Below are 26,066 nucleotides of genomic sequence, written 5' to 3'. Positions count from 1 at the left end.
TTTCTCAGAATTGTGACACATAAACTTGCAATTGCAAGAAAAAAGTCTGAATTGTGAGATGAAAAGTTGCAATTACATGTAATTATTTATTTAGTTTTAGTTTAGTGAAAATATGAATTGGATTGGAATACTGGAACTTTCAGAATCGTTAAACATATTGAATTCATTCTGATTTACCAAAATGAGTGCATGTAAACATGCATATTGTGTGGTGAAACAAAGATTAATTACACAAAGCCATAGATGTAGCTCAGGCCTGATGTTTCATACAAATCTCTCTCTGCTGAGGCTGGAATCAACTCTTTGTACAGCGACTCTGACACGTTAAATGAAATGTCAGGTCAATGATGACACAAGAATGACAAGACCTTTAAGCCAGTGCTAAGAGGACATTGACAAGAAAAGCATCCTCTTGAGTTCCACATTTTGATTGTGCACGAAATTGTGAGCCGTCTGAGGGGGCTCTTTAGAGGGATTTGAAGGAGATCAGCACAGGATATTGCACAGCTGGGAAAAGAACAGGAATGGGAATCATTAATGCAAACCTCTAGGATTAAACGGGATAAGATCGTTTATTTGTGAGCCTTATGGTGTCTCGCTTTTTTCTTTAAAAGAACCAATGCATTTGGTTCAGCGTTTGGCAGATCAAATCAACTTGGCACTGACTCCATCATACAGACCCTGGCAACAATGTGAGGAAAAAGTCGTTTACTTCCCAGAAGGAGTGTATAGGGCTTTACAGTTGTTTGCTGTGCTGTTTTAAAGATATTCATTTATAATTCCAGTTTGTTTGAGCTTTCAGTAAGTTATCCTTGCATTAAGGACCAGTAATAAACAGCAAAGCAGACTGCTTAACCTGAGCATACATTAATAATATGTGCAGGGAGTATTCTCTCTTGAAGGCTGGCACTTTGATCCTCGCAATGTGATGATCTTAAAGCATCATTAGACATGATGAGATATATATCTTTATAAGATCTGAGCACTTCACAAAGCATCCTAATCTCTCTCCGTTGGCATGAGAGAGAGTGCCACTGATGTTGAATGGCTCACTTGCTCCATGAAATATTTGCCCAGCAATTTGTATCTGACGCCACACATCGATTCGGCATGGCAGCACTGCGGCTGCCATTTATTCCATCCTCTCTGCCATTTCCCTTTCCGATGACACTTCGGAATGTGTAGAGTTATACATTATGCCCTCATTCCCTGCCTAAATGAAGTATTATAGTTATAAATCATCACACTAGGGTTTGCGGTATAAGCATCCAGCATTGTTTCCAAGGGTAAGCATTGTGTAACACTGACATGACTGATTTGTTTAAAGTGTAATTGTTTAAAATTTGTTTCAAGTTTTTTTGTACAGCGCTTTTCACAATACAAATCGCTGCAAAGCAGCTGTACAAAAAATGTAGGCTACTAAATTATATTAAGTAGCTTAGTAGTGGTGACTACTGTATGTTAAGTCGATGTACATATGGTATAAATATAAAAAAAAAGTAATGGTGTAATCAAAAACAGATGATGAACACTAATAGTAATGAGTATGTGTTGCAATCAAACTTGTAGAAAAATTGTGTAGTGCTGTATGTTGTTTCAAGGCTGGCATCATCGGTGGTCCTCTGAGGGGTTGGCATCATCTCTTATTCTGAATCCGGGCTGAATCTTGTGTAATTCCTAGTTACCACGGGATGGAAATCCCGTGGCAGAAACAGAGAAACAAATAGAGAAATAACAAGCTACATAACATGGGGACAAGGCCCCGTAGGATAGAAAATTTTCACACAAGATCAGTTGTTTCTCCTAGACAGCAATGAGATAGAATGGATGAATCTTAGTTCCCCTTCATTCGTTTCACTATGACGTTACATATGGGAACTCACTTGAGAGTCCAATCATCTCTGAGCCTTATTCAAAAGGCCAATGAAAATTAGCAAGTGGCATTTGCATGCCAAGCCACTCCCCCGTACATACGGGTATATAAGATGGCGGCATGCAGCCAGTCATTCAGATTTTTGCTTCAGAGCCTTCATGCTCGAGCGGCTACAAAAAAAAAGAAGAAGACGATCCTGCGAGTTTGCTCTCCCGCTGGCGTACTGCCGATCGAAAAGAGCAAATACCTAAAAGAGTGTTTTGGCAGCCGCCAGCGGGATCCTGTGGGCGGCCGTTTTCACGGCCATTTAAGCCTCCTGCACTCCAGCGAGCAAGCCCCATTGAGTGCACAGTGTGCCACGGTTTCCTCTCTGGGCAGACCGGGACTGAAAGAGCAATTTCTCACGGCTGTGTAAAACGTTCTTTTCAGAATGGTTTTCCGGCCGTGCGCTGCTGGATGTGGCAGTTTCCTCACCTCTGAGGACGGACATGAACACTGCCTCACATGCCTGGGCCGAGAGCATGCTGAGGCAGCGTTCACGGATGGTTTGTGCGTTCACTGTTTGTGCGCTCACATGGTCACGGCCCCCAAGAAACCAGCTCTTACACCTGCTGAGGCCCACAATGCCAGGCTGGCGGCCCAGCGCAGAGCGGAGGTGATGGAGATTGCTCTTCGGGGGACGATGACATCAGCACCCCCGCTCCCGGTGGAGGGCCGGGAGCCACTGTGTATTCAAATACCACCACAATTTCAAAAAAAGAGCAATTTTCCTCACCTCTGGGGTTCCGGCCCCGAGTTCCCCTTTCGAGCAGCACTTACACTCCTCGGAAACCGGACTCGGAGCCTCATATCGCCAGCGCGGGAACCAGGGAAGAAGGTAAGCACTGCCTATGGCAGTCTGACTTTTCTCCAGGACGTTCATCCTTCTGGGTTCAGTCCCCTTCCCCTTCCCACCCCAGGCTGCCTCACCGTGGTCACGTCGGTCAACGTTCCCTTGATACCCCTGGCGTCCTGTTCACTACTGTCCATTCGGACACGCATGCCGCTGTCCTGCGTACGGAGGTCGCAGTCCTACTGGCGAAGGATGCGATCGAGCCTATTCCTCCAGCCGAGATGAAGTCAGGGTTCTACAGTCCCTACTTCATCATGTCCAAAAAGCCCTGAATCAGTCCCTTCTCAGGCTGCCGTTCAAGATGCTCACGACGAAGCGCATGTTAACATGCATTCATTCCCAGGATTGGTTTGTAGCCATCGACCTGAAGGACGCGTACTTTCACGTCTCGATCCTTCCTCGTCACAGACCCTTTCTACGGTTTGCCTTCGAAGGTCGAGCGTATCAGTACAAAGTGCTTCCATTTGGCCTGTCCCTCTCTCCCCGCGTCTTCACAAAAGTCGCGGAGGCAGCCCTGACCCCTCTTTGGCAGTCGAGCTTTCGCATCCTCAACTATCTCGACGACTGGCTTCTCATAGCTCACTCGCGAGACCTGTTATGCGAACAGAGGGACCTGGTGCTTCAGCACCACAGCCATCTGGGCCATCCGTGGCACACTCCGGATTGGCGTTTCCCCGCAGTGTTGCCGCCTATTCAGCCCGTGGTCAGACCCTGCCTTCCTTCGGGCCGGGGTGCCTCTGGGGCAGGTGTCCAGGCATATCGTGGTTTACACAGATGCCTCCACCACGGGTTGGGGTGCTGTATGCAACGGGCAAGCAGCATCAGGCTCTTGGACAGGACCTCGACTGCAGTGGCACATCAATTACCTCGAGTTGTTGGCTTTGCTTCTGGCCCTTCGTTGCTTCCGATCGACGTTGCGTCAGAAGCACTTGCTTGTTCGAACCGACAGCACAGCGACTGTAGCGTATATCAATCGCCAGGGCGGTCTCCGCTCTCCTCGCATGTCACAACTCGCCCGCCGTCTGCTCCTTTGGAGTCAAACGTGGCTGAAATCGCTACGTGCCATTCACATACCAGGGGAACTCAACCGTGCAGCGGATCTGCTCTCACGGCAGTCCACCCACCCTAGAGAATGGCGACTCCACCCCGAGACAGTCCAGCTGATTTGGAGTCATTTTGGCCAGGCTCAGATAGAACTGTTCACCTCCCCCGAATCCTCCCACTGCCAGCTCTTTTACTCCCTGACCAAGGCTTCTCTCGGCAGAGACGCGCTGACACACAGCTGGCCTCCGGGGCTCAAGTACGTCTTTCCTCCAGTGAGCCTCCTTGCACAGACCCTGTGCAAGATCAGGGAGGAAGAGGAGAAGGTCTTGCTGGTTGCGCCACACTGGCCCACCCGGACCTGGTTTCCAGAACTCATTTCCCTCGCGGCAGCCCCTCCCTGGAAGATCCCCTTGAGGAAGGACCTTCTTTCTCAGGGGATGGGCACAATTTGGCACCCACGCCCCGACCTGTGGAACCTGCACGTCTGGTTCCTGGACGGGACGCGTCAGACCTCGCCGGCCTTCCCCAGGCCATGAGAAATACCATCACTCAGTCCCGAGTTCCCTCTACGAGGCAGGCTTACGCACTGAGGTGGGGTCTGTTCGTTGACTGGTGTTCCTCTCGAGGAGAGGACCCACAGAGATGCACGATTGCAGTAGTGCTTTCCATCCTGCAAGAGAAGTTGAAGCGCAGGCTGTCCCCTTCGATCCCTCTTGGGATCTCTCTGTCGCCCCCCGGCGGCCTACGGGAGGCCCCATTTGAGCTGAAATTTCTGTCACTTAAGACAGCGCTCCTGACTGCACTGGCCTCCATCAAGAGGGTAGGGGACCTACAAGCCTTCTCTGTCAGCGAAACGTGCCTTGAGTTCGGGCCCGGAGATTCTCACGTCATCCTGATACCCCGGCCCGGTTATGTGCCCAAGGTTTCCACCACGCCCTTCCGCGATCAGGTGGTGAACCTGCAAGCTCTGCCCCCGGAGGAGGCAGACCCAGCTTCTGTGCTGCTGTGCCCTGTTCGTGCTCTGCGCATATACGTACACCGTACTCTGCACTTCAGACGCACCGAGCAGCTCTTTGTCTGCTTCGGAGGTCAGCAGAAAGGGAATGCTGTCTCCAAACAGAGGTTGGCCCATTGGGTGGTGGAAGCCATCTCCCTATCTTATTTATATCAGGGAGAGCCATGCCCCTTAGGTGTTCGTGCCCACTCCACTAGGAGTGTTGCCTCATCCTATGCGTTGGCTCATGGCGCCTCACTAGCAGATATCTGTAGAGCTGCGGGCTGGGCGACACCTAATACCTTCGCTAGGTTCTACAACCTCTGCGTAGAGGCCGTATCCTCCCGTGTCTTAACATAAAGACTTCAGGTGAGCGGGAGGACGGCTGGTGTCGGCTTGCTGCGCCATTCCCACGTGGATCCGTGCACCATTTTCTCAGAATGTTCCCTCTGGCGAACCCTGGGTCATCCATGCCCCGCAGTCAGGCCTAGATGCGTAGTAGTCCCTGACCGTGATCCTGAATGGGGCTCCTTCACCCCGCAGGTTGTGGCTATATTTTTCAATATTTCCAGCGGAGAAGACCGCTGTTTCCCTCGTGTATCCCTAAGAAGCTTTATGGATATATTGAATTATTCTCGTTTCCACATGTGAAGATCTCATGTGCTCCGCCCCCCCCCCCCCCCCAACCCATGCTTCAGTACATCTGGCATCCCTGTGGGGCCCCCTCTACTGGCCCCCAGGGCGTTGGAAAGGTTACTTTACAATTTCCATCTGCTGACACGTCCATCTGTCAGCACGTGGGGTTGTGCGTAACGCGGTGTCAGGGTCGTGGCCTGTTCCATAGGGTCTGTTCCCATATGTAACGTCGTAGTGAAACGACTGAAGGGGAATGTCTAGATTACGAAGGTAACCCTCGTTCCCTGAAGGAGGGAACGGAGACATTACATCCCCTGCCACGACCCTGGCATCGCGCTGACGCCGGCTCGATCCAGCTCCTCTGCAAAAACCTGAATGACTGGCTGCATGCCGCCATCTTATATACCCGTATGTACGGGGAGTGGCTTGGCATGCAAATGCCACTTGCCAATTTTCATTGGCCTTTTGAATAAGGTTCAGAGATGATTGGACTCAGGGAACGAGGGTTACCTTCGTAACCTAGACGATTTTTGTCCAGTGAAAAAAAATTTTGTTTTTGTAGTAATCTGACATCAGAGTTACAGGAGAAGTCTAATCTCAGTGTCATAAACTGTGCTTAGATAGGAAAAGATACCAAAATGAGCAATAAACTGATTTTGGTAACACTTTTCCATAAGATTTTGTATGTTAGCTTTATTTAATGCAATAGTTACCATCAAATAACAAATTAGAACAGTGGTGAGCCCTCCCCCTCTCCAATCCCTGTTCTATCATTTCAGGTTTATCTATAGTATTTCAAATGCTAGAAAAAAACATATAGCTGCTTTTCCAAGTTAAAAAAATCAGCAAATAACGTTTACATGTAGTTACATTATGATACATAATATTCAGAGGGTGGGGAGATGGAGGGATTCCTCTGCTCTATATGTCTCTGCATGGACTGAATTATTATTATTATTTTTTTATTCCCAGTGAATATGAATTAAATCTCCCACCCGGGTGACACTACTGCAATTATAGAGCATGCCAAATACCAAAAAATTATATCTTTAAAATATTGCCAAGTAACGTTGCAAACAACAAGATCAAACAAGGACTATAAGTGACATGAGCATACGGAAAACAAAATGTACTTTATTTATATATATATATATATTTTTTTTTTATTTAACGCTTGTACCACTTCTTGGCAATAACATATATCTTCAAGATTGTCTATGACCAAAAATGTAAGATATGTTTTCAGTCGACTTTCAAAATTTGCTTTGCTTGAGAAAGCCTGAAAATATACAGTTACAATGTTTTTGTTTTTTTGATTTAGTTGAGTTAGTTTAGCATCAAACACAATGTGATATTTGGCAACCGAGATGCAGCATGCAGCTTATCTCACGCATTAAATCAGCTGCATACCAGCAAAAAACTGAGAAAGCGTATCAATCCTGACGAGTCATAGCAACAGAGCGGAGGCGAGCTGCAGAGAATCCGCTTGCCTGGAAGCTTCCGCAACTGACAATTTACAAAAAAAAGTATGGATGTTTTTCTTTAAATTAGCATATATTCTGAGTTGATAATCTAATGTTAAACCTATTAAAATGTTTTTAATGTCTATGTTAGACATAAAACTGCCCAAAAAAATGATTCCCAGTGATGGGAATAATGGCGTTATAAATAAACAGTGCTACTAACACCATTTTTTTTTTTACAGTAACGAGTAATCAAAATAATTACTTTTTTCCAGTTACAACGCTGTTACCGTTACTGATAATAAAATGTGTTGTTACTATAATTTTTGCATTGCGTTCTTCTTCTGAGGTAAATTCTTCCTTATTCCTCTCAATGCGTCTTCTTCCAGAAACAAGAAGTAGCCGAGATGAACTTTATGAACGTTCACATTTGTTTACGGAGGTGATGTGGGCATTTACCTAGGCCTACATGTTTGCGTGTCTCACATTGATGTTTAAAATTTTAAAAGCATAATTAGAAGGGCAAAAAAGTCTCAGGTTACGTATGTAACCCTGGTTCCCTGAGGGAACGAGACGCTGCGTTGAACGCTATGGTGAACGCCATTGGCTAGCCTCGCTCTGAATGTCGTCTGCGACCCAGTCGAATGACGGGGGTGACATCACGGGCGGGGTGGCGTAGGCGACCAGGAAGTATAAAAGCATGTGCGTTGAAGCCGGCGTCATGAAGCGAGCACTGCAGGGATGCCGGAATTATGGCCCTCAACGCAGCGTCTCGTTCCCTCAGGGAACCAGGGTTACAAACGTAAACTGAGACGTTCCCTTCCGGGAACTTCGAGCTGCGTCGAACGCTATGGGGAACGAGATACCCACACCTCCAGAATTCCAAGTCCCTGCCTAGGAACTGCTAGGACAAGAGTGGAAAGAGATGTGCCTGGGGAACATGCCAGGACACAAGAAAGTCTCCGACCTGGGAAACCTGCCAGGACGAGGAGGGATAAGGCCTCTGACTAGGGAAAATGCTAGGACTGGAGTGGTATTACACCTCTGTCTGGGGAAACGCCAGAACAAGAGGGATAGAAGTCTCTGCCTAGGGAAGGCTAGGACGAGAGGACAGAGGAGCCAGGAGTGGCTCTGAGGTCAAGGTCGTAGAATCTGACGAACGTGAGTAGCGTGGACCAACCCGCAGCGTTGCAGATGTCCTGAACTGGGACACCTGCCAGAAGGGCCTTCAAGGCAGCCATGCCTTGAGTAGAATGGCCTTGACCCCCAAAGGTGAAGGGAGGCCAGAGGACTCATAGGCAGTAGCAATGGCATCTATGATCCATTTACTGATAGTAGGCTTAGAAGCAGGGTGCCCCCTCCTAGGGGGGCCATAACAAACAAACTGTTGTTCCGTTTTATGCCACAGGGCAGCTCGCACTGGACACATGCAATTATACTTCCGATGGTCGGGCTCCACAAATGGAGGAGGATAGAAGGCCTGAAGTGTAACTGGCCACCGAAAGGGCTTGCAAGTCCCCTACTCTCTTGAGAGAAGAGCCAGAAGCAGAGCCGTCTTAAGAGTGAGCATTCTGTCTGAAATCTCTTCTATAGGTTCAAATGGGGGCCTACAGAGGGCTTCTAGAGCCACAGCGAGGTCCCAAGTAGGAACCCGAGGTCTAACTCGAGGCCTTAGCCTAAGCACACCGTGGAGGAAACATATGACCAAAGGATTCTTGCCCACTGAGAGGCCACCAAGAGGGGCGTGGTAGGCCAATAATGCCGCCACGTAGACCTTCAGGGTGGAGTGGGCTAACCCTGCAGAGAAGCGCGCCTGCAGGAACTCCAGTACTCTACCAATCGGGCAGTTAACTGGGTCCAACTGGCATTCTCTGCACCAGGAAGAGAACAGATTCCATTTAAGGCCATATAGTTTCCTAGTAGAGGGAGACCAGAGTCTAGGAGCTGTGCCCCCTCAGGAGCCACACCCATAACTTCCACATCTCCGGCGGGGGTGAAGAATTGAGCCCCTGGCCTGGGAGAGAAGGTCCCTCCTGGCGGGAATCTCCCAGGGAGAGCCGTCTAGGAGGGAAATTATGTCTGAAAACCATACTCGGGCCGGCCAGAATGGGGCTACTAACAGAAGTCGGACCCCGTCCCGACGTACCCTTTCCAGAACTCCCGGGAGCAGAGCGATCAGGGGAAATGCGTACAGACGCAGCCTCGGCCATATCTGTACCATAGCATCCAGCCACAGGGGAGCTAGATGAACTAGAGAGAACCAAAGGGGAAATTGCGATGTCTCCTGAGTCGCAAAGAGGTCCACCTGAGCTTGTCCATAAATTCTCCAAATCTGCTTCACTACTTCTGGGTGAGGCATCCATTCTCCGGGCCTCGGCCCCTGCCTCGACAGGACGTCTGCTCCCACATTGAGACGTCCAGAGATATGCAGTGCTCTCAGTGAGAGGAGCTTTCCCTGTGCCCACAAGAGGATCTGGTTTGCCAACTTGTACAAGGGGCGCGAACGCAGACCTCCTTGATGGTTGATATAATAAACTACCGCTGTGATGTCGGTGCGCACCAGCACATGATGGTTTCTTAGGTCTGGGAGGAAGAATTTTAAAGCCTGAAACATGGCCAGCATCTCTAGACAGTTGATGTGCCATGAGAGATGGCGACTGCTCCACAGACCGTGGGCTGAGTGGCCACTCATGACCGCTCCCCATCCAGTGAGGGATGCATCTGTAAACCCCGCATCTGCTACAGTAAAACAACCCCATAGCAGGACTGGCCCACCTCCATGTTTGATGATGGAGATGGTGTTCTTCTGCATATAAGCTTGGTCTTTTTTGCACCAGACGTACCTCTGATCCATACATCCAAAAAGTTCCAGTTTGGACACATCACTCCATAAAACATTCTTCCAGAACTCCACAGGTCTATCCAAATGAATTTTGGCATATTCAAGTCAGCCTTTTTGTTCTTCTTGGTAGCTGTTTTCACAAAGCGTAAATGTCGACTTCAAAGACTTCTTATCCTGTTGCGCCCTCTATAGGACCAGCGACTAGTCGCTAGACGCTTAAAGCATCATGGCAGAGCATTAAAGTCGACTAGTCGACTAGACTATTAATCGGTGCAACCCCTACCGCCCAATAGCATGAGCGGTCTCCTTAGTGGCGCGGAGAGCTAGATCAGCGGTACGGCGCAGTTCTGAGATGTCCACTTCCTCGCCATCGTCTAACTCCTTTAGCAGGTCAGCCTGGTACACCTGTAACACAGACGTGTGCAGAAACACACCGGCCTGACCCGCCACCGTGTACCCCTTACCTACCAAGCCAGATGTGGTTCTTAGCGGCTTGGAAGGTAAGGACGGAGCCTTTAATGACAATGCCAGACCGGGCGACAGATAGCTGGCTAGCATCTATTCAACCCGCGGCATCGCATTATAGCCGCGCTCGTCCAGCCCCACCACATTCCCATAGTAGTCAGAGGCAGGGGCGAACAAGCAGGCTGAATACGGTCTTCCCCATGACCTAGAAAGCTCTGAATGCAGGTCGGGGAAGAACGGAAGGCTCCGCCTTGGAGGTGGTGTCTTTGTCCGCAGAAAGCGCTCATCTAACTTGCTTTTCTGCGGCTCATGATGTTGCTTGGCAGGCCAATCAATCTTTAATTTGGCTACTGCACGAGTAACCACCTCCAAGAGCTCCTCAAATTGGGGGGATTGGGGGAGAGATTGAGTGTCGGTGACGCTCTCTACATTAACCTCCTCAGAGGAAGATAGGCGGAGCGTCGAGCCCTCTTCCTGGAGGGAAGGATCCGCAATGTGGGCTTCCTCATCCAGTAGGAGGGCTGGGGATCTGCTGGGTGAGGAAGGAGATAGGGGATCACCCGTCTCCATTCCCTCCAACAGATCCAACTGCGAACCCCATGAGTGCAGCTGCCGCACCGCCTTAGCGGAAGCAGGGCCAGACCCGCGAGGAACGCTGGTGAAGGCTCCCTCCTCAAAGAGAGCCTAGCAGACATGATCACTCAAAAGAAATTTGTGCAAACTGGCACAGAAAAACAGTGATCACAAGACAAACACAGAGCGCTTCGCTGAATGACAGAAAGCTGACGCCGGCTTCAACGCACATGCTTTTATTCTTCCTGGTTGCTTACATCACCCCGCCTGTGACGTCACTCCCGTCATTCGATTGGTTGCAGACGACATTCAGAGCGAGGCTCGCCAATGGCTTCCCCATAGCATTCGACACAGCTCGAAGTTCCCGGAAGGGAACTGAGCTCACATTGGTATCATACAGATTACTTTATCAGAGAATATTCTCAACATGTCTGAACTTTGAAACTAAAATCTTGAGACAGTGGCCTTGAAGCCTTTAGGACTGGAGCTGAAAAGCTCTGCTTTAGTGGTTAAAGCTCAGAGCTGGTAATCAGAAGTCTGCTTTTATCCCCACAAATCACAAGCTATCATCTATCAACATTGTTTCATGGTGCAAGGCTCTTAACTCCAGATGGGTCTAGTAGGACTATCCCTGTGATGAGGTTGTGGTCACATTCTATAGTGAAAATGTGTGTTAACAAATTTTGCTGTGGGCGTGGCCTGTCATGTGCCGATAAATCGATTTAACAATTCTATTGTTGTGTGTGGTAACTTTCTCACTGTTCTCCAATTGAAGCAGATGGCATTGGATTCACTATGTGGGTGTTTACCTCTATTTCCTGGCTTTGGCATGGTGGCAGACTCTCTTATCCTGTTTTTATTAGTTTCCTCTTCGAAACAGGGAGTCATATCAATAAGAAAATTTGCATAGCCTACCCAGAGCGGCAGCCTGTGATGGAACAGTAAAATAAAAATAAAAAACTCTCAGGAAAGTCATAGTAGGTTTTTTTTTTTAGGATTTTATGCCCAGACTCTGTCATTCTATGGCACTACCTGTGGTGCCCAAACCTCGTAAAATCACCCAGTGCTGCTTTTATGACAATGCCAGCTGCTCAGCGATGGTTGGTGTTTCCCTAACGAGCAGCGTGCAATGCCTTGCTTTCTCTGCAACATGAGTGGATCTCTCCAATGTATCTCACAGGGGCTATGTGTGCCAGAGATGCCATTTGAATGGAGACATTGGAAGTGAATTGTAGGCAAAGGGAGGTAAAGAATGTCCAGGTAGCTTATATATTAATCTTTGTTTTATTCTAAACATTCACTTGACTTTTGATTTCATAAACCATGCAAAAATTCAGGTTAACTGAATTTGTGGTAAACTGAATTCTGTAAAGATTCCAGGCTTATAGTTTGGATTCATTCAGCCGTTACTGGAAATTCAAGTCTCTTGAAATATTATAAATGTATCTGGAGCTGGAGTGGCAGTATGTTGTCCAGTTATAATTGCTCTGAACTGTGTCCAAAAAACATAGTTCAATGAAATGTGTCAATGTTTTTTATGTGCCGCATGTTGAGTGTTTAAGTTCTCTCTTTTAAGTCCATACCAGGTTTAATAGCACCAGAATTTTAGATTTGCTACTGCCAATACATTTCCGCAGCTAGCACACATAATGCGCCCTAGCAGATCTTTATGAGTGGAGATAAGAGAGGTGGGAGGTTTCTGCAAGTCTTGCTTACAGCAAACACAGAACCAAACTATTTTAATGTTTGGCAGCAATCTTATTGGCTTGGTTCTGCTAGTGATCAGTGTTAAGGGTAATGATGTGGTCCAAAACAAACATTTACAGATAATTTACTCACCCCCTTGTCATCCAATATGTTCATGTCTTTCTTTCTTCATGTTTTTTTTTTCTTTTTGAGGAAAACATTTCAGGATTTTTCTCCAAATAGTGGATTTCTATGGTGCGCGCAAGTTTAAACTTCCAAAATGCATTTAAATGGAGCTTCAAAGGGCTCTATACAATCCCAGTTAAGGAAAAAGGGTCTTATCTAGCAAAACGATTGGTTATTTTCTAAAAAAAAATAAAATTAAAATTAAAATGTATATACTTTTTAAAGGAGTAGTTCACTTTCACAACAAAGATTTACAGATAATGTACTCACCCCCTTGTCATCCAAGATAATGTTTTAAATTTTTATGTGTTGAGAAAAACATTTCAGGATTTCTCTACTTATAATGGACTTCTATGGTGCCCCCGAGTTTGAACTTCCAAAATGCAGCTTCAAAGGGCTCTAAACAATCACAGACGAGGAAAAAAGGGTCTTATCTAGCAAAATGATGGCTTATTTTCTAAAAACATTACAATTTATATACTTTTTAACCTCAAATGCTTGTCTTGTCTAGCTCGGCAAGACGAGCGTTTGAGATTAAAACGTATATAAGTTGTAAATGTTTTTTTTTTTTTTTAATAACCGACCATTTCGCTAGAGCCCTTTGAAGCTACATTTAAACTGCATTTTGGAAGTTTAAACTCAGGGGCACCATAGAAGTCCATTATATGGAGAGAAATTCTAAAATGTTTTCCTCCAAAAACACAATTTCTTTGCAATTGAAGAAAGAAAGACATTAACATCTTGGATGACAAGGGGGTGATAACATTATCTGTAAATTCTTGTTCTGAAAGTGAACTACTCATTTAACCTCAAATGCTCGTCTTGTCTACCTCTGTGTGTACTCTGTGTATTCTGGTTCAAGACAGTTAGGGTGCGCCGAAAAATCTCCCATCTTAATTTACTCATTGAAATTCAAAATCACCCTACATCGCCGCAGAAGTACCAACCAAGTGATTACAAAGAAGTTCAAACGCCTTTACAAAAAAAAAAAAAAACACTTGGTAAAACAGCCATGTGGGACGATTTTGATGTTGGAGGAGAAAACGAGATGGGAGATTTTCGACCTACCCTAACTGTCTTGAACCGAGCATTTAAGGTTAAAAAGTATATAAATTGTAATTTTTTTTTTTTTTAGAAAATAACCGATCGTTCCACTAGATAAGATTTTTCCTATTCTCGGCTGCATTTTGGAGGTTCAAACTCGCAGGCACCATAAAGTCCACTATATGGAGAGAAATCCTGAAATGTTTTCCTCAAAAAACATAATTTATTTACGACTGAAGAAGAAAGACTTGAACATCTTAGATAACAAGGGGGTGAGTAAAGTATCTGTAAAATTTTGTTCTGGAAGTGAACTTCTCCTTTAAGACCTGTCAGCCTGTGAGTTTTGCCACTGAACTAGATATGTAACATAACTGGTTGCTTTAATTGGGTAGAGTTAATCTCAGTCACAGATGTCATACCCAGGGACCCTTGGCTAGACGCATTCACATTTTTTAACAGTCCACCTAGAAACAAAGATAGGTTTGATGCCAAACCCCCTCATGAAAGAGGAAGCAGTAGTGTTTACAATTGTAAAATGAGCGCTTATCAGGATCAACTAAATGCTGGATTTTCAAAAGTATGTGAAATATTTAAAGTTCGCAGCACAAAATCTTTAAAATATGTTCAAGATCTTTTCACACCATTCTGTTATTGTGTGGACATTTCTACACCTCTAAACATGAGACGGCACAAAACGAAACGTGATTGGTTGCTTTACCTGTCGGTCATATGTCAAAGAGCTTTGAATGCCCAAGGTTCCCAGACCTTCTGCCATCAGTCTGAAGGTCTGGCTACATGAAGGAAACCGACTTCATGCATTAACATTTACAGATAACACTTTTTGTTTGATATTTTGTCAAACAGTGCAATGAAATCCATATATTTTTAAAGCATGGCTTAAGTTTTCAAGATTAGAGATATGTAAGTGCAATTTCATGTATTCTTGCCTACTATTGTGTCAAGAGAATTTTACAAGTTTCCGCATGTTTGATTTATCGTTCTCCCTGCAGCACTCCAATAAGTACTGCTATCTAGACTACAAAGCACGCATATAAAAGTCCTCATCTGACATCCCCCTTAAGAGAAACTGACAGTGGGCAGGAAACCGCTCTGACTTCCAGCTTCATCTGAATTCATTCAGACCTGCAGGGTATATATGAGATTAGAATACTAAAACAAAACAAAGCTGTGCCCTAGCAGAGCCTTAACACATTGACCCTTGGTTCTCATGTGAGGAACTAAAGTTTGAGTCTGACTTGCATCATTTTCCAATTACATTAGCCCTTTTTGCCCTCATTATTGTCTGTTCATTCTCTACTGTCATTATCAATACCGTGAGTGAGATCAATATGACCAACACACTATTTCGAATGAGCACAAAATATGCTTTGTCAAACTGTTTGTACAGTAGAACTGATTAGTAAAATAAAGAGACGGCAGCAAAGCAAGCAGATATTTTTAGACAAATTCAGAAATAGTATTTATAGTTTATAGTTGTTGTTGTTGTTGTTTGTTTTTTTTTTCATTGTAAGGTCTTGAGGTCATACTAGGCTTTATTATTTGGATTATCATAGACCTACCATTCGAGTATCACAACTGGCCAGTTGGATATGGAGACATATTGAAGTTTTTGAGATGACTAAGCTGTTTTCTGATTGTCCTGGCAGATTTAAAAAAAAAAAAAAAAACTGCTGAGTGACAGTTCTCCCGGGAGTAAAGGATTACATTCTTCCTTAGTTCAAGAAATCTTGTCTTTGACCACCAGCCAAAGTTGTCTTCTGCAGTGTGTGCTGCTGCAGTCAAACCACTCATAACTTGTCATCCATAGTGGAATTAAAAATACATGAATAGTCAGAGCCATGGTCTAGTGGTTACAGCACATGAATGTTAAGGGTAATGCATTACAAGTAGCATATTGTGTCTTTTTTTGGAAGTAAAATGTAGAATGTCACTTTTTAAATTTACACTCCATGCTTCAGTTGAAATCAGATAAGAAGCATGCTTTATTCTATTTATCTCATTTATGCATTGACAAATCCAATTGAAAACCTTGCCCTTCCCTAAGATAGTCACATTGCACATGACACGTGTCTAGACTGCAAATAAGCAGTGTAAAACAAAATAATGATGTTATGATCAACAAAAATCAATGAACTAGACTGCAAGTAGTGCAGTTTCTATATAGGATGATTGCCTGCCAAGTATAAGACTGCCATCTGGAAGAGTTTATTTTATAAAAACTAATCATGTAACATGATGTAACTTCTAAACAGCTAATCACATGGCAGCAATTCAGTGCATTTAGGCAAGTGGACATGGTCAACACAGTCTGTTGAAGTTCAAACCATGCATCACAATGGAGAAAAAAGTGATTTTGGATGCGACTTGGTTGTTGGTGCCAGACGGGCCGGTCTGATTTCAGAAACTGCTGATCTACTGGGATTTTCACACACAACCATCTCTAGCATTTACAGAGAATGGTATGAAAAAGAGAAAATATGCAGTGAGCAGCAGTTCTGTAGGTGAAAATACCTTGTTGATGCCAGAGGTCAGAGGAGAATGGCCAGACTCGTTTGAGCTGATAGAAAGACAACAATAACTCAAATAACCACTTGATACAATAGAGGTTCGCAGAAGGACATCTCTGAATGCACAACAAGTTGAGGCTTGAGGCAGATGGGCTACAGCAACAGAACACCACACCGGGTGCCACTCTTGTAGGCTAAGAACAGGAAACCGAGGCTACAATTCACATTGGCTCACCAAAATTTGACAACAGAAGACTGGAAAAAGGTTGCCTGGTCTGATGAGTCTCAATTTCTGCAGTATCATTCAGATGGAAGGGTCAGAATTTGGCACAACCAAAATGAAAGAATGGATCCATCCTGCTATGCATCAACGGTTCAGCCTGCTGCTGGTGGTGTAATGGTGTGGGAAGTATTTTTTGCACAATTTGGGCCACTTTGTACCAATTGAGCATTGTTTAAAAAGCACATCCTACAGGAGTATTGCTGTTGACCATGTCCATTTCTTTATGACCACAGTATACCCACCTTATAATGGCTATTTCCAGAAGAATAACGGCCGTGTTACAAAGCTCAAATCATCTCAAACTGGTTTCTTGCACATGACATTGAGGACACTGTGCTCAAATGGCATCACAGTCACCAGATCTCAATTCAGGAGAGCACCTTTATCTTAAAACTGTATGATGCTGTGAGGTCAATATGGACTAAAATCTCTGAGGAATGTTTCCAGCACCTTGTTAAATAAATGCTATGAAGAAGTAAGGCAGTTCTACAGGAAAAAAAATGTTTTAACCCAGTGCTAGGAAGGTGTATTTAAACATGCATTTAGTCTTTTTAAACACTAACTGCTAACTAATTAATTATTTGATTTAGTTAATTATGAAAGAGATTTTTTTCTAGTTTTTGCTATCCCAGTCTAATGAAAATATGTGCCTCTATATACATTTCTGCAACACCATAATTACTTACCTTACTGCACGTTTTAAAATGAAATGTCCAGAGGGTGGCTTTAAACACACACGTTCAATGCATGACCATGGCACGTTTTTATTAAAACGAAGCTATTTGAAGCTGTATATGTGATAACAATGTTTAAAAATATCAGTTTTCAAAACACACGGGATACAAGTTTTTTTTTTTTTTTTTTTTTTTTTTAGAAGAGTTTTGTAGAAATGTTTATAGAGGCGCATATTTCCAATGAGTCCATGTTGGTTTTTGCGTGAGACATAAGGCAGTGTATCTCAGAGGTATGATTTTAACAGATCGAATTCCTTCTTGATTCCTGAAACGGGACGCCAGATAATAACCCTGCGACAGGGTGCATCATGGGAAGGCGCTTGCAACAGGGAGTCCAGATTGTGATGAATGATGCCAACTCCAGTCAGAGTGGTGCGGGAGTTTTGTGGGAGTAGATGAGTATTTTTAAAGCGATGATTAAGGGATGGAGATGAGAGGTAGCATTTTTCACAGAGTCCCAGTATTGTCTGTGCAGCTACGTTTGGGGGAATATGATGATTTGTCTTCACAGGGAGTTGACAATTGGAACAATGCAGAAGCTCATATGGCTTGTCGTAGTAATTAAGAAATATGAACTAAAATCCTGACACCACTGGTGGTGGTTGTCTAGTTTTGTGGAGCTGTGGTTGTCTGTGTTTTATGACCAGTAAGTAGAAGTATAACATGCTTCATAATTAAACTAAAACACTTGACTATTTGTTTCTGTCAGATATTTTATCCCACCGAGGGTTTTGAAGAATTCTTTCAAAATGACCCTAACCCATAACAATGTGCAATGAAGTTCTAAACATAGGACAGCTAGCCGAGTTTGTTTACTATAAACCATTATGACTGGATGGGCAGGTGAATGTTATATTATGGAGTTAGCAAAACTGGACTTTTCTTAGCTGTGCGCTCAACTCATCAGCAAATCAGAAACAAGAACTGGACAATGTAATTGGTATAAAATTATATAGATACTGTAATCAGGGTTTCCGCGGGGTCTTAAAAAGTCTAAAATTTAAAAATCAAAATTTTAGGCCTTAAAAAGTCTTAAATTCGCTGTTCTAGTTCTTAAATAATTTTACACAGGTCTTATTTTTCCGTTGTCCATGTAACGCTACCTCTAATGCTCATTTAAATTCTCTTTCTGTTGTTTCCGTGGTGTTGTAGTTCTTTATTTCACTATTCCAAATATAATTTGCTGAATTTAAACTACAAATGAGACCAGCATGCAATAGCCAATCAGCTTTCTGTTATTGGCGCGAGTCTCTCTCGGATTGTACCGCAGAAGTCAAATGGATTTAACTTTTTAGCTATGGGGAAGTGCAAGTTTAGCGAAACTGGGCTTGGAAAAACTGAATATAGGGCTTGGCTAAAGCCAGTTGCTAACAACTGTAGATTTTTTTCTCCCTCTGTGGAAGTTTCTGCGTCTTCAGACAGAATCGCAGTATTTATATAACATTTATAATATATATATATTTATAAATCAATAAATGTATTTAAAACATTAATCTCACTTTTAATTTTGCAGTGTAAATTATGTAATCTCACTGCTAACAGCCATTTAGAATTTATTGATAAATTCATAAAATAAATTTCAAAGGTACGCATACATTTCAAAAGTAAAAAAAAAAAAAATCGCTTCAGAATTTTTTTTTTTAAATCAGATATTTCTAGTGGTACTTTTATGGGGATATTTTGTGTGGAATAGTATGCTGATATGGAAAGTTCACTGTATATCGTAGTAATAAATTTTATTTATGACAGCCATGAAATTTTGTTTACTTTTTACATTAAACACATTAAATATCACATATGCATGTAATATAATATCTATTTCCATTACAGGTTTAGGTCTTAAATTTCATATAAGGTGGTATTAAAAAGGTCTTAAAAAGTCTTAAATTTCACTTGTTCATATCTGCAGAAACCCTGTGTAATATAATTTTATACCCCAACTGCTCACTATTCTGCATGTTTAAGCATCAGGAGGACCAGTCCATAAAATATTTCCCCATGAAAATCGCATGAGGGAAGGTGATGGAAATGTCAAATCCAGTCAAAGAGAGAAAGCAGCAGAAAAATCCTCATGAAATGCAAAGGCATCTGGCTTAGATGTTACATGACCCCAGTAACAGCTTTTGAGTGAAAGTAAAAATGAAAAACAGCCATAAATGCTTGATGTATTAGCAATTATCACTAAAAGTTATATTTTATTTGTATATATAATTTTTGTCCATTGTTACATGTGCATTTTTAAGTAGTGACTAGGTGACATGGAATTTTCCCTGTTAAGTAATACATATCAAGATTTTGAGGTCAAGTGTTCAGCCATTTGAGACTCCTACATCATCAGCAAGCAACCTTATTAGCATGTCATTAACATTTGAAAGGTATGCAAACAGTTGAGCCATTTTCAATGCATGTCTCGTATACTCAAACAATTCTCAAGACAAAGATGTGGATTTCATTACCAACTTTAGAGAATGGGTAGTGTTATTAAATGTATAATAAGTACTTTTTTTATTCAGCCAAAATACAGCTATTATCTATAGGCTTACAGAAACTGTGCTTTAACAATGCAACATTTTCTCTGGCTGCAGGAGTATTGTTGGACCGCAACAATGTATTGTGTCTTTTCTCTCATCTTCAGCCAATGGAGAATTTCCTCCGGTGGCTCCCACAAGCCCCACGCAAGTGCTGTTCACACCAAGCAGTGAGAACATCAAGACCACTACAGCACTCTATGGAGGGCCTGGAGCGTCTACAGAATGTGAGTTTTAGCTACTTTCATGTGCTTGAGCTGTTTGTCTTTTTTGAGTTGTTTCTAACTTTTATCCAGCTTGTTCTCACTGAAATTTGCCCCAATGTGATTACAAGTCTGAAGTTTGACGCAGACTACAGTTATTCTTTTTATTGTATTGACACAATACAGTACATGAGCACTAAAACAAGCTAAATTCCAGTCACTGTTCATTGATTTGTTTTAAACTAGTCTCTTGAACCTATACAACCCAGTAAGTCAAGAAGTAGCTATCTGACTGACATAAACATTGTGAAGTAGTCTTCAGATGACATTGTTACAAAATTACATTGTGGAGGAATTAATTGCAAGTACACAAGAGTTACTACTTCACCACCTGCATGTGATGTCATTAATGACAGTCCTATATTGTTGAACCAGTTTGGTTTAAATGCCACCATCCTACTACAGTTTGGAGAAAAAGTTGTGACTAACTAGCTAATTTCTTTTTGAATTGATATATCACACAACAGTTGTTAATTAGTGAGTTACGTCATAGTACAGGAAATCATATCTGAAACATAATATTTTACAAAAATTTAAACAAATTAAATGAATCTAACAAATTACTGGAATCTTTGTTTTCACAGTAAGTTATGAGTTATGCGCTGCTAACATCAGAGCACCTAATTCAAAATCCAGACTACGTAATTCCTTCTGAGCACACTGAAATTGTTGAAATGCTTGAGTACACCGAATATGTTGGACTTCTAATGGATATAGAAGATGAATGCTTATGAACAGAGCCTCAGATTCTCTGAGTCTTTCTCTCTCTCTCATGGAAGTGCACTGGAGAGAAAAGAAAGTGTGCCATCTACTGGACTATCACAGCATTTTTAATTTTTTTTTTTTTTTTCAAATAAAACACTGTTTAAAGGCCAGTTATAACATCTAAGAATTCTTTCTCAGTATAGCTTTTGGTGCACATCTTAGTCACTATGACATCAGATTTTGTTAGTTTTCAAAACTTGAGTGCAAACCAGGAAACTACAGTAAATCTGCTTGAAATCGCCTGGAGAAGTGGGGCACAAGTCATGTCATAAGCTCTACTAAATCATGAAAGTAAAATGCTATTGATGATAATTTGCATCTTTGCATGGTCCTGATTACATGTATTATAGTATATTCAATTTCTCAAAGCTGATCATCTCACACTGCTTTCGAGAAGAGCTTGCATTCTTCCAATCTCCTAAATGCGTTTGTGGGTTCCATTCTGTAATCAAAAGAACTGTGAAAACAGCCTACAGTATACTCTGTCAGAACACTATATCCAGAGTTGAAATTTCACAATTATGCTCTCAAATGACCAGAATCCCTCATGATGTATTGTAAAACATTGCTTCCTATTAGCATGATTGTCTATTGAACGTGCAAAAGTCGTTTAAAAAATCAGGCGTCTAGCACATGACCTTTGAAAATGTCCTACCAAATGCCATCAGCATTGGAAAGACTGATCTGCTTACTCATAGCATATACAGGTGTTACTCTTATGTTCATGCTCAGTGGAGCATAGCCATTTATCAATATGGTGTGCTTGAGTGTTTGTGAAATGACTCCCATGCTATTTCAGCCTTAATAAATCTGAACGAGCAGGTAATCTGCTATTCATCAAGACTCATTAGCAAGCCTCACTCAACACAGGGCATTCTCTGGTGTAGTTCAGCTGTGAACGGTCAGAAAACACTGTCCAACTCTTCTCTGCAGTGTCTGACAAGGTGAAGGATGAAGATTCAGTGCTGAATGTTTTATGAAACTGACTATTTGATTTCCTCCTTTTTTTCACTTTGTAGCTCTGTTGCATTTGCTAGTGAGGGGAGTATATGAGTCATTACAACTTAGTGTACTTTTCACGTCCATTGATGATAATTTAATTTCTGCCAGTTAGCAGAAAAATCTTGAGTTAGAATCTTTTTTTTTTTTTTTCTTACAGTAAGTCAGTTATGCTTGAAGTTGCCTTGAGGTCCTTTTAATCACTGTTTGCAGCAGTCTTGGTTTTAGTTCAAAATAATGAACAAAATACCAAATAATGTTAATGTTATGTTCAACATTATCTATATTAAATTTATTTCTAAAATACTTAAATCTATTTCTTTTTCTATCATTTAAGTTGAGTTTTTGCTTTAGATTAAGAAAATATTTTATTTTTTAAACTCACGTACAGTAAGTTCAAGTGACAGTGACAGGTTTAAAAGTGACAGTACAGAAATGTACACTTACAAAAATAAAAAAAAATAAAAATCTTCCAAACTTTCTATTTGGAAGCACATTCACTCTCAAAACTTTTGTCTATATTTTTATCATAGTCCTCCTCACATTCACCTAAGAACTTGAGCTTAGTGGAGGCCAAACAGACACTGCCTTAGTCCACAGCTATTGCTGTTGGGTGTTTTAAAAACTATGAAAACATAAAATTAAGAACATAAAAACACAACTTTGTGTCAACTTTAGGTCTGGATCAGGATAATAATCTGGATAATATTTACAGCAAATAACAGCTTAAATTCTGCTCTGCACCTCACACAAATCTTTCCATATTCAGCCAAAAAGAACTGCAGCTGCTATAAATGATATGATTGTGATTGCATTTATCTGTCTTCATGTTTTTCCTATACTGTACAGAAATAGTTATACCACTAAAATGGTCATTTCCCTGCATATTTCAGTCAGTTACTTTTTGTATCTTTTTTATATTTGCTTATTGATAAAATTATAAAAATGCATTGGGGGTAGGTTAAGAGGTCTAAAAATCAAAATTGCTTATTGATAAAATGATGAAAATTCATATTTGCTATAAAAACGGTTGGATGTGCCAAAGCTTTATTCAGCTAAACAAGGAGAAAACTGAAATAAAGATGAAGTTTTTAAGGTGAATGCATACCTTGACTCTAGGGGTCAAACTACTAAAAATCAAGTCAAGAATCTTGGTGTAATTCTGGAGTCAGACCTTAGTTTCAGTAGTCATGTCAAAACAATAACTCAATCAGCATACTATTATCTCATTTCAAAACATTTCAAGAATTAGATGTTTCCGGTCAAGACTTGGAGAAACCTGTTCATGCCTTTATTACCAGCAGGGTGGATTATTGTAATGTTATCATCATCTGCCTTCCCAAGAAGACCATTAGACAGCTGCAGCTCATACAGAACACTTTTGCCAGGATTCTGACTAAAACCAAAAAATCTGAGCATATCACACCAGTCCTCAGGTCCATACACTGGCTTCCAGTTACATTTAGGGTTGATTTTAAAGTACGTTTAGTCGTGTATAAATCACTTAATGGCGCCCATTATGATGCCCTAAATACACTGCAGATATGCTCACTGAATATAAACAGACCATTTAGATTATTAGGATCGAGTCAATTAGAAATGCCAAAGGTTCACACAAAACAAGGGGAATTCGCTTTTAGCTATTATGCCGCACGCAGTTGGAATCAGCTTCCAGAAGAGATCAGATGTGCTAAAACATTAGCTACATTTAATCCAGACTCAAAAATCATCTGTTTGGCTGTGCATTTACTGAATGTGCACAGTGTCTGTTTTAATTATTTAATTACTTTTTATGTGAAGCACTATCCATTTTGTTTGGGGGTTGATTAAGGGGTCTAATAATCTAAATTGATTATCGATAAAATAATAAAAAAATACATTGGTACAAATATATGATAGAAAAGATTTGCGTTTATTTTTTATTTTGCTAAAAATAATTAGTGATTTGTACGTTTGTAATTGTGCATTTTACCATCAATAAAAACTGAAAACATACAAAAATGTACATTTTTGTGCTTGTAAATGTTACGTGTTAATATCTACGTATAAATTTTCAGTTGGCTTTCCAGCAAAATGAAGTATGTCATAATATATCTTGGTCATACCACCTATGTTTAGTTTTAACCCGTCATTTCTGAGCAGTTCAAAACCACAACTGCTCAAGACAGTTAATAATTAAACACAAGCACTTTCTTCCAGACGAACACTCTAATAAAGCTTTCTCAAGTTTGATTTCTGACAGTAGTTTTCTTTAAACTCAAAGGGAAATCAAGCAGCACATCAATCTTCCCTTGATTTAGTCATGGATAATTGATAAAGCTTTGAAAATATTTAGATGTTTTTGATAAATTGTGCAACTGTTGAAATTGTCTGCCATGCCTCGGCTCACCCTTCTTGCTATCTCTAATTTTACCATCTCTTCTGTGTCCCTGCCCTCTCGCCGTCCATCCTCCACTATCGATTTCTCCTTTTGCCACCATGGCATCTCATTTTGGCAAGTAAAGCCCAGTTGAATGGGGGAGTTTGCCTTATGCTGACTCGAATCTTCAGCGCTTTGGAGAGAGCGAGCATGTTCCTCTGTCAGATCAGCTCCCTCGGCCTTTGTCTCCTTGATTACTTCCTCTGACTTTGTCTGCGTGATTGCTTCGTCTGATGAGAAAAAAGAGACGGGCCGCTAACCTCATGATGCACTGAGCACCGCCGCTCAGCTTCCGATGACTCAGCCATTTCCACCAGTCAAACCTTCAAGAACTCTAATAAAAGGAAGTTGTATAAGACCATAATTGGGATATTTGTCTGGCGCAAACCTCTCTTACAACTCAAACCTTCCTTTATCTTCAGATCTAATTACAGATTTATGTAGGTTCCTGGCAAGGAAATAAACTTTTATTCAGATGGTTTATTCACAGACATGAATAGAGCAACATCATTGGATGGAAAGAGGTTTATTTTGCCAGGTGATATTTTTACACTTAAGAGAATTTGTATTTGTAACCTTGATCACTTTCTGTTCTGGTAATTGATTTCAAAACTAAATTTGTTGCCATTTGATTGTTCCAACACCCAATTTTACCCTTTTGAAAGAGAAAAGAAAAAGAAATGTATTAAATTTGCACTTCAAGTGTATTCTTCAAATATTTAAATTATTTTTTTATGTGTTGACTAACTAAAGCACATGTAAAGTACTTATAATTTTGTTATTTAAAGACAGATTTACTTGACCAGCACAGACCCTATTTTGGCATTAAAAAATAAAAGGGATTAAGGATATAAGATTCACTAAAGACATGCAGTGAAGCATTTGCACTTAAAACTGTGGACAGAACTATTTTCGCGACTGACCTTATTGCATATGCCTATGTAGGAGTTTCCTACCTTTCAGATGCAAAATGTCAGGGAGGAGATTATTTAAATAAATCATGCAAGGAAATTTATTAAGTTTTGCAGTAGTCCAGGAGTGTCCAAAACTTGGTCCTGGAAGAGTTTAGCTCCAACTTGCCTCAACACACCTGCCTGGAAGTTTTTAGTATGCCTAGTAAGACCTTGATTAGCTGTTTTAGGTGTGTTTAATTGGGGTTGAAGCTAAAGTCTGCAGGACACTGGCCCTCCAGGACCAAGTTTGGACATCTCTGCAGTAATCAGTTTACTGGTATTTTTGCCATTAATTAACAAAACCTAAAAAAGCAAGCTCGTTTGAGGTGCACCTAGCCTCTCCTGAAATTTAGGCGAGAGTATACTTCTGTAGTAAGGGGAGAAGTGAAACAAGCGCAGTCAAAACAGACAGTTCTGACCTCTCAAAGTGGAACAGATACCTATGAGATAGAAGGCAAATATTGTGCTGTTACTAATAAGCATGATACAATTTCAGCTCTGTTGTTTTATGTGAAAATAGATATGATAAACAAGACACATACGTCGCATGGAACTGCATCAATGTATGCAGGAGAAATGCCCGTACAAGGAGTTCCATCCTTCCTCCATCCCCCCAGAACGCGAGCTCCGAGATGTGATTGAGCAACTTTTGGGCTATATTTGAGTAACAATTGGGCGGGTTTTCTTGTGACAAGATAGACTACACTTGGACACATTTCAAACTGGAACACATCTTGCGTGATCACTGGTGATCATTCCTGTGCAGATTCTGCTCATCTCAAACGATTTTAGCATATTTTAACCAATTTTGCACCTGTACTTTTATCAGATTATTCACACCTGATTATCATTGCCTCTGCTTGTTAGTTACCCTACACTAATTTGCTCTGCTCTTT

General features: G+C 41.9%; 1 protein-coding gene across 1 annotated transcript in view; it reads left to right on the top strand.

Moving 5' to 3' along the window:
* Positions 1-26,066, top strand: part of LOC141291431 (ALK tyrosine kinase receptor-like) — a 44,827-nt gene that overhangs the window by 16,656 nt on the left and 2,105 nt on the right. Inside the window, exon 7 of the mRNA XM_073823597.1 lies at positions 19,879-19,998. Coding sequence (XP_073679698.1) covers positions 19,879-19,998 — 120 coding nt within the window. The remainder of the gene's footprint in view (positions 1-19,878; positions 19,999-26,066) is intronic.

This window comes from Garra rufa, chromosome 18 (assembly GCF_049309525.1).
Source record: "Garra rufa chromosome 18, GarRuf1.0, whole genome shotgun sequence".
In the NCBI taxonomy this organism is placed as follows: domain Eukaryota; kingdom Metazoa; phylum Chordata; class Actinopteri; order Cypriniformes; family Cyprinidae; genus Garra; species Garra rufa.
The sequence above is the reverse complement of the archived record's forward strand: the minus strand, read 5'-3'. Positions and strand labels throughout refer to the sequence as shown.